The sequence below is a fragment of the Lissotriton helveticus genome, chromosome 7 (assembly GCF_964261635.1).
Source record: "Lissotriton helveticus chromosome 7, aLisHel1.1, whole genome shotgun sequence".
Lineage (NCBI taxonomy): Eukaryota > Metazoa > Chordata > Amphibia > Caudata > Salamandridae > Lissotriton > Lissotriton helveticus.
Genome location: NC_136068.1, coordinates 1,407,340,050 through 1,407,353,712, shown reverse-complemented (window position 1 = coordinate 1,407,353,712; position 13,663 = coordinate 1,407,340,050). Strand labels below are relative to the sequence as shown.

At 42.0% G+C, this 13,663-nt stretch overlaps 1 protein-coding gene across 1 annotated transcript in view; it reads right to left on the bottom strand.

Annotated features, from left to right (window-relative positions):
• The window catches only part of SHISA6 (shisa family member 6), a 1,259,921-nt gene that overhangs the window by 138,612 nt on the left and 1,107,646 nt on the right, over nucleotides 1-13,663 (bottom strand). Inside the window, exon 6 of the mRNA XM_078654720.1 lies at nucleotides 11,098-11,250. Coding sequence (XP_078510846.1) covers nucleotides 11,098-11,250 — 153 coding nt within the window. The remainder of the gene's footprint in view (nucleotides 1-11,097; nucleotides 11,251-13,663) is intronic.

The following is a 13,663-nucleotide window of genomic DNA, read 5'->3' as shown; positions in this document are numbered from 1 at the left end:
GACAGATGTGCCTTGATAAAATCTGTCTCTTTTTCTTATATGGATACATTTTGTCTAATATGTGAGACCCTTCTTTGGACAGGCATTTCGAAGTTACTGAAGTAACACGGTTCTGCTTCATTGTTCTTAATTCTTTTGTTTATAATCATCGGATATGTCCTTTCTACTCCTTTCACATTACTTGAGCACTTCTACAAGCACTTTAGTATGCACCTATTTGAGCAACCATTTAGCATTAACTGCATATCAATTAACTTTTTTCAGGTTAATATAAATAATACATAGCATTTAATTGATTTTCATGAATAACACGTCTTTTGTAGACCTCAGTGACCAGTCTAAATAATGAGTCAGAGTGTTCAATACAGTGTCTCTGTTTTCCTATTATTCCATGTTCCTTTCCATGTTCCTATCACTGGCCTCATATTCTTCACTGTAGATCAAGACCCACGCATGGTTTAAGAGTGGCCAGGATGGAGTGAAGGTTAGCCTCACAGCTCACATCAGTTTGTCATTTTTATCATATTTAGAGTTGGGAAACGGGTAGGTTACTTTTGGCAGAGCATTCGCAGGCTCGCCTGGCTGTAAGTCTTCAGCCAGCAATTTATTCACAACATCACAACTCGGTCATAGAGACAGTCGTCCAGCACTTTCGAGGGCAGAATGATCATCAATCAATTTCCCTTCCTCGTGTTCACTGTGCAAAGCATGGCCGAAACAGGCAGCAACATTTTTAAATGGACCCCCTGCTCAGGAAAAAACAGTCTTGAAATTCAGGGCATTTTACTTTTTGTTTAAACAAATAACTTTTACTTTGGAAGTTTGTCACAAATCAAGTTATTTTCAAAGCAGTCACTTTAAACATTGCACCCACTTAGAAAACATTACAGCTGTGAATTGAGCCACAGTGGGTCACTTTCACACAGGGAGAAATGCAGGATCTGTAAATATTACAGCCCGCTCTCCATTAGGTTGGTAGGGGTCGTAACGTGAGCCCCCTGGCAGCGTGGTGGGATGCTCAAACTGGGTGTAAAAAGAGTCTGTAGCCACTCAGAGCACCACAGAATTCAATACATTATTTTAGAGGCCCAGCAGTTGAATTGAACTTCACTGGAAAAACCTCAAAAAGATCCAAACCTGCAATACTTAGCAGGAACATTTGCACCTTTCTTAGTGCCATGTTCCTGTGTTCCACAGGCCAAACAAATGATATAAGTTCCATTTTTTAGAGAAGATGGAAAACCTATTACTGAGAAGTCCCACAACATCCAGTTTTCCAGGGAAGGCCCCTTGAGTCCATGCCTCTTTCTGCCAGGATCTTCGACAGGGTCCTCTGCGGTCTATTGCCAATGGGCAGCTGTTTCGCCCAAAAAGGATGGAGTTTTGTATCCCACAGTCACTACAGGGGCCACACATCTGACCCTTGAAGATAATGTCCAGTCTGAGTTCAGAGCAGGAGATAATGCAGGCTTCTTCAAGGCAGATTAAGTAGTAAGGTTTTTGTTCAGTGCCCTAGTGAGTAATCCATACAGTTTTCCTACTATTATACATTCCAACTTTACTGCAGTTCTCATCTTTCTTTAACTACAAACCTAGAAGCATAAATAAAAGTTGGATAGATTTTGATTCCCCTCCCCAGAGCTCCTACGCTCCTCACAGGTCTAGCCCTATGTAAAGAGGAATAATCATATCAAAAGCCAAGTTTCAATCTAGGCTCTTTGGCAACAAATGCCTGACCACTCCCAAGTGGAACATCGCCAAAAAACTGACCAAGCTTTACTGCTATGAGAATCAGTCTTAACATCTCACAGGCAAAGGTAGGTTTCACACCTGACACAGCATTAACCTTCTACTCAGGAACCAACTAGAGTGAAGCACCCTTCCATCTCTCACTGCCTTCACCACTGATCACTAACACAAGAATATGTGGCCACTGATAGGAACATAGGAAGGAGAATGGAAGAAGAAAGAAAAAAGAGACACTCTATCCAGCACTGTAACTCATTATTGTGACTTGGTCTGCAAAAGATAGTGGATGTCTGAAGGCAATAAGAGATGGCTTGAGAGTCCTGCCTTTACATATAAGAAATTCATATCAAATATCTGTTCATCAACATCTCTTTCTATGAGTCCTATTGATAGGTAATTTACAAACATTAACATTGTATGATTCCTGACTTAGAAGCATTACTGGGTTTCTAAATACATTATGCATCATCATATATTTATATCATGTGCAACATACTTCTGATTTAAGAATCATTCCTATTACATTATAGTGGAATTTCATAATCCAATCAAACATGTTTCCCAAACAATTCCAAATGAACGATCAATCAATTAATCAGTACATTTGTAGAGCGCACTTCTTACCCGTGAGGGTCTCAAGGCGCTAGGGAGGAGGCGGGGGTGCTGCTACTGCTCGAACAGCCTGGTCTTGAGGGGTCTCTTGAAGGCCAGCAGGTCCTAGGTCTGTCGTAGGCAGATGGGGAGGGTGTTCCAGGTTTTTCAGGTGGGCTGTGATGTGGCGGGGGATGTCGAGGACGACGCATGGAGAGGCGTTCTGTATGCGTTGAAATCGTTTCTGGAGTTTGGCTGAGGTTCATGCGTAGAGAGAGTTGCCGTAGTCCAGTCTGCTGCTGATGAGGGCCTGGGTGACCGTCCTTCTGGTTCCTGTGGGGATCCATCTGTAGATCTTGCGGAGCATGGGGAGGGTGTTGAAGCAGGAGGAGGAGACAGCATTTACTTGCTGGGTCATTGCCAGCGCTGAGTCCAGGATGAACCCCAGGTTGCATGCGTGGTCAGTGGGCGTCAGTGCAGCTCCCAGTGCTGCCGGCCACCATGACTCGTCCCAGGCAGAGGGTTGGAACCGATGATGAGGACCTCCATCTTGTCCGAGTTCAGTTTCAGGCGGCTGCTCATCAAACATTTGGCGATGGCCTTCATTCCTTCGTGGAGGTTGGATTTGGCGGTAGTTGGGGCCTTGGTGATGGAGAGGATCAGCTGGGTGTTGTCGGCTTATGAGATGATGTTGAGGTTGTGCGAATGGACGATGTTGGCGAGCGGTGCCATGTAGAGGTTGAAGAGTGTCAGGCTGAGGGACGATCCTTGGGGTACACCGCAGATGATCTTGGTGTCTTTAGAATGGAATGGGGGAGGCAGACACTCTGGGTTTGCGGGTGAAGAAGGAGGTGGTCCAGTCCAGGACGTTGTCACGGATCCCTGTGTTGTGAAAGCGTGTGCAGAGGCTGTGGTGGCAGACTATGTGAAAGGCAGCTGAAAGGTCCAGGAGGATGAGGGCCGCAGTACCTCCTATGTTCAGCATGGCCCTGATGTCATTTGTGGCGGTGATGAGGGCTGTTTCGGTGCTGTGGTTGCCGCAGAATCCAGATTGGGACAGGTCCAGGATGTTATGCTCTTCGAGGAAGGAGGGCAGTTGCTTATTGATGATCTTCTCGATGACTTTCACCGGGAACAGGAGAAGGGAGATGGCCGAATGTTCTTGAGATCCTTGGGTCTGCTTTGGGCCATAAGAAGGGAGGTGGGAGGGAGGAGCAGATGGGAGGCGGAATCGTTTGGGCCTGCGAGGGGGGCGAGCCGCAGAAGAGAAGCAGCGGCCGGAAGCTGAAACGCTGGGAGGGCTACGGGGGAAGGGAGAAAATCGGACTTACACCAGTATAAACAAAATAGAATAACAGACTACAGCATATAAAACAACAGCAGCAATGAGTACTACAGAAGAAAGGCATTAAAAACAGCAGAGAAAAGTGCAAGGAGCAAGCAGATAAATACTTACGACCCACCACTGGGCTGCACGCGTCCCTTTGCTAAATAACAACTGTTATTTAGCAAAGGAAATGGATGTGGCACAATGGCTAGAGCTGCCAACTTTGGAACTTGTAAAATCTGATTCGAATCCTGGCCTCTACTCAGTATGCTGTGATTTTGGACAAATGTACAATGCAGTCTGGCGGTTTTGTAAAAAACCCTAATGCCTTTGGGGCAGGTCTGTATCCTGAAAAAAAACTGCAGAACAAATTCTGGATCCAAGTAGCAAGGTTATGTCTGCAGAGACATTATATTATGATTGTCTAGCAGAGACACTGTGGAACAGAAGGGATGTTATTCCCAGATATCTACGATCACGGCCGCATCTCTAAACCATATGGGAGATTATGGTCTGCTGGGAATTGTAGTTAATCATTGAGGGGGCCACCATAGTTTGCATTTTTCACATATTTAAAGCATCACTGCAGACAGCACAGAAACACTGTAGAAACCATCAGCCTTTCCTTTCCTGAAATGGATTCAATGGAAATGGATTTGGAGTAGAGCTCCAACATGGGCATTGAATCTTAAGCTGGAAGCCTACCTCTTTACCACACTTCCTAACAATGCCTCATACAAGAGTGACTTACCTAATGTATAAAAGTAGTTTTTCTACATGGAAGAGCACATTTTGTTGACTTGTTACCGCAGTGGTTTTAACCTGCAGCCCTGCCGTGGCAAAACAGTGGTTTATGAAGCAACTCATTCGTATTACATATGTGGGTGGTTCAAATGCACACAGCAGCCTATAAATAGAATTTCATGACATTGGTGCATTTCTTATTTCCTCTATTGCAGTCTTCTTGGAAAATTAAATGTTAATATTAAACTTACAGGCATGTTTTTCGAGTCATTTAGGTGGGTGGTGCAAATAGACACTTCTTACATGTGAAACAACGTCCATATTACTGGTACACTTCCACCATCAATGGTAAAATAAAGTAAGCAAAAAAAGCAAATTGGGTGTTGCTAATTTTTATTTTATGCCATAGTGATAGAATACAACATTTTGAGGCTGCATTGGAGTGTCACTGAGGAAATATATTAATAAAACACATCCATAAAATTGAGGGAAGGGTAGTTAAAAAAATGTGTTTACTCACAAACCCGGATGTCTGTTGTACCATCAATTGAGCTGTATCCAGAGTCACCCATTAAGCCCCCCCCCCCCCCCCCCCGGCAGCAACATTGTGCCACCTCCAATCTAAGGGTACGGAATCTAACATCCTTACCTAGTTTTATATTGCACTTTCAGTTCTTTTATAAAGTAATGGTTCCTTTTTAATCACTTCTCTCATTGAAAACGGCCTATCTACATGTGCTGCTGTCCCACATTCTGCACTATCCCTCACATGTCGCATTTGAAGGGTTGTATGGTAATGACTGCAACAACTGGGCCCCTGTACATCTCACAAGACGAATGGGCACCTTTGTAGAAAAAGGTAGTGCAAGAAGATTCCAGGGAGGATTAGCTTCCAAAGAAAATGCCTCAGTGAGAGACTTTCTAAACTCGAACCTGTCTTTTGCAAGATTTTCTCAAGAGAGCTATGTGTTTGCATGCAAAATATGATGCGGATACGGGCAAACGACATTTCTCTAGGAGAGCGTAATTGTGTGCGATTTTGTTAAATAGATTTTTTTTTTTAAGTTGTCAAGAAAAAATACAGGATTTCACATCTTCTCCTCCACCTCCAATGTTCAGTCATCCCTACTCACAGTGATTATAATGATATACATTCTAAATACGTCTGGACAATCGTCAAACTCTAAACCACATCTATTTTTATTACTAAACCTTATAATGATCAGAACGTTTTCAATACATTGTAAAACATTACGTCAACAAGAAAGCATGAAGGTCAGCAATTCTGACTGGGGTAAAGGAGGGCAGTGTCATCAGATGGTCATCAGCAGGACTGGACTAGCCTCTAGGGCAAACAGGCAATGCTCGACAGGCTGGTCATAACGGTCAGTGAGTGAGCCAGCTTTTTGGCTGTTTGTGGGTCTGTGATTTTGTCTGGTGGGCCGTTTTTTTCACTGTTTATTTCCTTAATATCGAAAAAAGCCATTGCATGCAGCAAGCCCACATCATTCAATCTTACATTCCTTGAAAAATAATTATAAAGCGTGGCTTAAGTTCAAAATTGTCCAAATTTGCAAAAATGGGCCATTTTTTAGGTATCTAATTCACTAATGGAGACCACTTTTATTTTGATGCCCAGGCCTATTTTCTGTCCCAGTTTGACTCTTGTCTTTAGCAGGGTAGGGAACTCAGTGCTCGTGATTTTTTAATGCATGTAGGAAGGTGAGCAAGTTGTTGAACAGAAATGCAAATTAGAGGGGACGAACAAGTTGGTCGGCTCGAGGGACTAAGAGAAAGAGATATCTTGGACAAGATGTGCCTTGTATAGGTGTTTCTTGCCTAGGTCTCAATCAGGCGTGAAGTTGGTTTGGACAGTGAGAAAGCAAAAACAAACTTGCTGCGTTCATTAGCGAGGTTTATTTGGCTCGATGAGCTATGGGTAATGTATAATGCAAGGTTTACTAAGCGAGGCACTTGGGGGTGTTTTTGCTGAGGCAAAGTTAAGAGGGGTGGTGTGAGCAGCAGAGGTTGTCATATGCGAGCAGAAGGCATTATAGTGTGTGCTGTGCGAAATTAAGGCAGGTAATCTGTCATTCTTAGCATGGGATTGGAAGAGTGTGGTTAGTTCATTCCTTGTCACAGAGAATTTTCGGGGGCCGCTGGGTGTTTCGCACTTAAGGCACTTGCTCTCTGATTTCGCCCAGATAATTACCACCTGTTGACACCGAGGGATTAAATGGGTGCCTTGGCTTTCCAAAGACGTGTTACAGCTTGCTTGGCTGCGGCAGCACTTGGTTTTGTAAATGATCTAGTGCTTTGTTTGTTTTTCAAGCATTTGAATTTAGATTCAAGCACAAATGTCCAAGCTATGTAGGGTAGGATATCCTGAGAGTTGACTCAAATGTTCAGTGACTGTTGTTTAAAAGTATGAGAGCTTCAAGCACGCCCTCGTTCGTTTGAAGACTGCATCTTGTGTTTTGCTTTGGCAGGAACGGGCAATTGTTTCAGACACGTTGGTATTTAGTTTTGCTGGAGTCATGTAGGCACTGTATTATGTAGAATAGTATTCATTTAGATTTAGTGTGCCCCAAAACTAAGGAAGAGTAGTCAGGAACGTGATCCCATTCCCAGCAATTAAGTCCCCTACTAATGTCTGCCTTCCACTGTTCATTGAGAGGGTCTACATGAATCTGTGTGTGTGTCACAGTTTCTTGGTCATTGTTTACTTAAAACCTTTAAAAATCATATTTATGATTCTCATAATCCAGTCTTGACAATTTAGGTGTTCTTTTTCTAGTTATAATTTTCTCTCTAATAACTACATTGTTGTGAGAGTTTCATTTGTGCTGTTGCTCCTAGGGCTTAGTCCAGCTTATATATAATTAAAACTGTGTTTTAACCTAACAAGGCACTAGAGTTGTAATTTGATCGGATCCTTTCCAAACATTCCTAATCCAGAATCTCACAGCATGCAACAAAAATTGTTAAGAAAACCGTACTTGTGTTCATAGTTCAGAACAAAACAGGAAATACAATGTTTATATTTAACAAATATTGCATTTTAATCAATACAGGAACCGTATTAGGTAACTATCCCACAAGAGAAACACATATCAGCCATTTAGTTTAATTACTAAACTAATTATGGGAAGCTGAAATAGGGTATCTCCAGGATACAAGTAGGAATAGATGAACATTGGATAAAACAAAATCCTACCAGAAACATGAGGTGGGACTTGATGTTATGAGACATGCTCACTAGTTACTGTGGACCTGGGAAATTATTATCCTTGTGACAACTCCGTACTCCACTTTTGCTGGTCATCCTATCCATCAAACCAATTTCAGAATCATGGTAGTAAGTAGTCTGGTGCTTACTGTGGCATGTGTGGTCGTTTTTGGACAAACCTTGAGATGGTGTTGAGCTATAGCAAGCTACATCTTCTCCCACCCATTTATATATTTTCCACTTCTTCGGATCCTCCCACAGAAATTAAGTCTACCAGGGTCTTGGCCCACAAGAAACACACAGTTTCTTTCCATGTCAATCGTTGTACTGATCTACAGCATAATCTCAACTTTACTCTCAATTTGGTGTTTGTAACTCTCCTTTAACTTTCATTTCTACATTAATGTTTTTGGAGGTAATCCTGATAAAGTTGTATTCTGTTGTTCATTCATTTTCTGACTCTTTTGGTCCTGGCTGCCTCAAAGGTTCTTTTCCTTTATGGAAGATGTCCCATTCTTGCTAATGGCGATAACAGCCCTGCTTCCAGTTAATGGTTTTATCTTTTGATATTTCAACTGTATTACCTTTCAAAAGGAATATTCATTTCCAGGTGTGTGAAACTTTATTGAGCGCAGTAATTCATTTGATGGTCTTTTTGAGTTCCATCTGACAGCAGACGGACTCAATAGATAATTTATGAGCCAATCTTTCCAATAATGGATCTCACAGGACAATAATTTATTCTATCACAGTAACATGTTCTCTTTTGTAGCATGCGCTCCAGTTTTAAAACAGTTCTACCCATTTGCTTACATATCTCCTTGATTTTTACTTTTGGAGCTGTGAGCTTATCTTCCAATTACATGCACAGTCCTATTTCTTCTCCTGAAAGGCTTATGGGCTTGGTCAGGGGCATACGAGAAGAGTCTAAATATATTGCAAACCATATTTGTTGCAACCACTGTGCCCAGCAGTGTAAAGACATTTTCCTTATTGATTCTTTTTGGGCCTCAGTTAGCACAGTTTTAGCAGCCTGTTTGCCAGAACTATTGTTTCCAAAATAGAACGTTGGCAACTGTGGGTCAGCCCCTTGCTCTAGGCCAGATGTTTTTGTTGTCTATCTCTTTTGGATGCAAACGCTTTACCCCCCCCCCTCTTGTTTGTTATGTTCTTTTGTTTTTTTTCTGCCAGAAGCATTTTAGGTGCACAGTGTTATAACTGGATGAGTTGCTGACATTAATTGCATTCAGGGACCAACAGTTTTCTTTTACTTTAACGACTCTAGGGAAGGGCATGTGTTTTCTTGCTCTGTTCCTCATGTGCTGCTTTCCTCTTCACTGTCCACTGGCTCCTCATTTTTTGTTGCTTCTTCCCCTCCACCGATAATTCATTGCTTCTCCGTCCCCTACCCATGTTGCTCGTTTTTTTTCTCTAATATCCCCTTACCCACCCATCTCTATTGCTCCCTCTCCCATCCCCACTTGGCACCCTCGTCCCCCCACCAGCTTCATTTTCGTTATTTTATTACCTGTTTGCGCCCCATTTCAAAATGGTCCCCTGCAACTGTTCATGTGCACACATGAGCCCGCATGATCAGCTGACATCTATATATGGGTTTGAACTATTTCGAAATACCCACTGTAAGATGGCCACCGTGGATGCACGTGCATCAACCTTGCCTATCTTTGAATGGGTTTGTTAAAATATTGTAATTGTATTTAGTGATGGCCATCAGATACACGCACATCCCCAGCAGCTACCTTTGAATGTATTTGCAATGCTTTATTTAACAAACTCATTCAAAGATGGCTAAGCCTTGTAAATATGTAAATATCTGTATGATAGTAAGTTGGATCAAAGCCCATACAGGGCTCAAAGGGTAGAAGCAGGAGAATGTTGTGTAGATAATAAATGGGAAAAAAATGCATTTGGGGATACACCCCGATATGAGACACAGACGAACCCTGCTTTTCAAAATCTAACAACTAAACTCTACAGGCATTGAGATAAATGATATAATGTTAATCAAATACATAATTGAAGTGTGCAGAAAAAGTTATAAATGTTTGTTGCTGTCAATAATTTTAAAATTGCACTAGAGCACTTTAATATGAATTTTTTGCCATTTCTTACCACTGTAAATCGCTGTGAATAACATACTACAAGATTGCCGCCGTGGCACTAGAGGGAACATCTTCTATGTCAATGAAATGAATATCGGCGAGGGGTTTAAAATGGCGTTTGGAATTTTACACAAACTGACACTGACGAAGCTTAACTGCGAAACGCGTCTGTCGGGGGTGAAAGGGGGTTTGGAGACTAAATAAACTTGAAATATCTGACACCTGAGTGATGGCCGTTTTGTTCTGACGGAAACTGGTTGGACTGTGTGTTTATATATATATATATATATATATATATATATATATATATATATATATCGAAAAAGACCGCTAGGTCGAAACGCGTCGCCAATAAAACGACTTATACACGGACCCTGGAGTGCGAGTCTTTTGTGTTCCTAAAAATCAGGATTGGGAACCTCTTCCGACATATATATATATATATATATATATCAGATGCAGAAACTACCACCATCTGAAAGCAGACATTGTTATATAAAATGTAATCCATTTCTAAGTAGTTGGGTGGGATAACAGGCTGCCTGACATGAACGTACATCATTTATGCCTGTGTTTCACTGGTGAATTGGGTGGCAATGCCTATGCAAGGTGGTGGGGTTCTGCAACATATGCCGGTCCGAGTTAGTGATTTAACGGTCACACTGCTGTAATTTAGTGGAACACCAGAAACAATCCCTGAGATTATGACGAGCTCTCAGGGCCACCTGACGATGAAAGACACTGCTCAGCGCAGGAGCGCCTGGGTAAAGGGTGGCAGTTACCTTCAGAGATGGGGTGTGACAACTGTACAGAGGTGAGCACCACCTCTTTCCTTCATATGCTGTGATGGACTAAAGAAATGTATTGTTTTTTCTGGGTCATATGTAGCACTACAGGAACTGTGAAAGGTTTTATAAATTAAAAAAAATCAACTCACACCTTTGCATCCATGTAGGCTTGCCGTTGGACAGTGCCCTGATGATTTTAGCTTCCCTTATATCATGGAAGCGCCCTGAGCACTGTATTTGTAATGCTTTTCTTGATCCATGAACAGATATTGCAGACAGCTACATACACGAACTGATGTCCATGTCTCCTTGGGCTTAGTTGATCAGACATAAGATTAGTCATAACATATTAAAGCATGTGCTAACTCGCCATCTGGAAGATGTACATCAGGAATTCTATACAACATAATGGCACAGAATGAAAACAGGACATCACTTCTACTACCACGTCGAAGACTAGACAAGATAGAGACATTTGGTGATCACGCCTACACCTTAGGAGGTTTACCACAAACGGAAAATGGAATGGAATGAATAAACACCTACTTAATCTCTTCAGAGAAGAATATTTACTTGAATTGGTCTTGACGGCCGACTCGTAAGATGGCGGAAGGTGAGAAAGATTCTGAAAGGACCTTGAGAAGGACAGATCATACGGCTCTGTTGCAGAGGTAAGGATGTTATTCACGCGTGGCTTTTCTGTAAAAAAGAAGGATAAAATCAAAGAATTGTAGTTGCCTTTTCGAATCCAGAACAAGACAGCAGAGATTGTGCTGCTGACATCACGCCAATCTGAAGTGATTTCACAGCTGGGCGACGGCCTACAATAAATATCATCCTTATAGTTAGGACACCGTAGATAACTGCCCCAGCTGAGAGGCAAGAAAATGAAATGGATGGAATAGGCCTCTCACCTATAAATGCGGTCTCTCCAGAACAGGGCTGGGCCACATTGGTGGAGCAGCGTGGAAGCGTGCACTGCCACTGCGCATGCTGTACCTGTTCTGTGAATAAATGGTAGAATTTAGTTTCCAGTGGGGCCAATCCAGCCCCTTGTGCAAGCCTGACATTCACATTGTAAACATGACTGATGGGAAATTGGTAATGACGTGAAGAAAACAAGTTCATATACCAATTTTAGAGGAAATATTCTGCATTGGTCGATAATGTCGTTCAAGTTTATACATTACTGGAATGGAGCCATCTTTTATCATTCAATTTAGCAATATGGTTTTAGGAAAAGTGGTTCAAAATGATGCATTGACTTTTTAACTGCCACTGCTAGAACACTTGGAAAAAGATGAGCAGTGTGATGTCTTTCTCGGTATGTTTGCAGCTGCCAGATATAGGAGTCATTTGTTTTCTTTGTGAATCACATGCCAGCAATTACTTTTGTGGGAAGTGCCAGATGGACATCACAGGAAACTAAATTCCTCAGTTTGTAGAAATTGTTCATTTTCTGCATCGTGATATGCTTACCATCTGAAGCCTCAGCCCTTCCTGGTTAAATAGCAGCATTAACACTCCTATGTCTTCACAACATGCGCCCGCCTATGCGTTTCCGGACTTACCTTTAGGAATCTTTCTTTAGCCTCAGACAGAGTGGCGTAGTGGGGTGGTCAGCCCCGGGCGGCATAGATTTTGGGGGTGGCGCCCACCCCCGCCATTACCTGTGGCCTTCGCGGGGCAGCAAAAGCAGGGATCGCCAGCACAAATCCCCTCCCCCAGCTCTTACTTGCGGCCATCGCAGGGACCGCAATGGGCGGCAAAAGGTCTAGCTACGCCACTGTTCAGATAGGTACTGTGTCAGTACTAATGTGGGGTTGTTTAATCTGACTACCCTCTGAAGGTTGGAAATCTACAGAAAAACTACTGTCTTTCAAATTTGCGAAAAAAGAGATGTGCCTCAGATTTGGCCTAAGGTTCCTAGTATGACTTCATGCTGTCACAACTTGACCACATTCAGTGAAGAAAGCCTCTTCATTTTATCTTACATTGATTTTTCAAGAGGGCTCCTTCAAAACAAACTCGAGAAGACCTAAAATGGACGTGACTTTGACATGCAAGACTATACATTTTCTCAGGTTGAGAGGTGATTTTCTTTCTGAATTGACATTTGACAAAAATGCTCCGAAAAGTAGGACACTCTCATATTAGACCTTAGAATAGAGTTTAACTTTTCTTATGATAACTGTCATTAAGTAGTGCCCCTTAATAAACTGCACACATCAATTAGGTTTTTAATAGGCACCTATACTGTATTATATATATGTTAATTTTACTCAAGTTAATAGTAACAATTTTGTCAACCTTAGAGTTAAAAAGGAAATTGAGCTATACTGTGATTTGAACATGCAGGTCACACACAGTTCCCTGCACTGCCTAAATCAAACAAAATTATTACTAACTTTCTCCCTCAACAGATATACTCCTGTAGGAAATTGGGTTACTGGTTGAGGAGGTGAAACTCTACTGAAGCAGCAACCACAGTTCTTGTCAGGGCGAAACACAGTCATAGCCCAAATTAACCTGTGCTCAACTCTCGGTAGCTTCGCACAAAAGCAGCCAGTCTTATCTTAGATGTCATATTTAAGGTATTTATGCAGCACTTAAGCAGTAACAAAGTGAAAACACAACACATGCAAATCCCACACCAATTAAGAAAAATAGAGTGAAATGTAATAAATATTTTTGTTGGTTCTAAGGATGTCACAAGGTCAAGCCAACACTGATGGAGCAGGGACCGGGTACAGGGAAAAACTTGAGGATGCTGAAAAAAATATCTTTAATCCTGATTGCGGAGCATTGCAAGATCATGCATTTCAGATGCATCGGGCAAGGGCAGTTCAGCAGAAGCTGTAGGCTGTGATGCGAGGTCCTGGATCAGAGATGTGTCACGCAGAAGCGTTTACAATGAAGCCGCTGATGGGGCTTCTGACCCGAAGTGCTGTATCGTCAATTATGTTAGCGTTATTTATTAACATATGCCATGTTTTTTGATTTTTTTTTATACTTGTTTTATAACAATGATTTTATACTTTTTAAACAGGCATATTTTAACATTGGTTGACCGTATCGTGCTTTGGATGAGGATTGGGTGTCGAGTACCCCA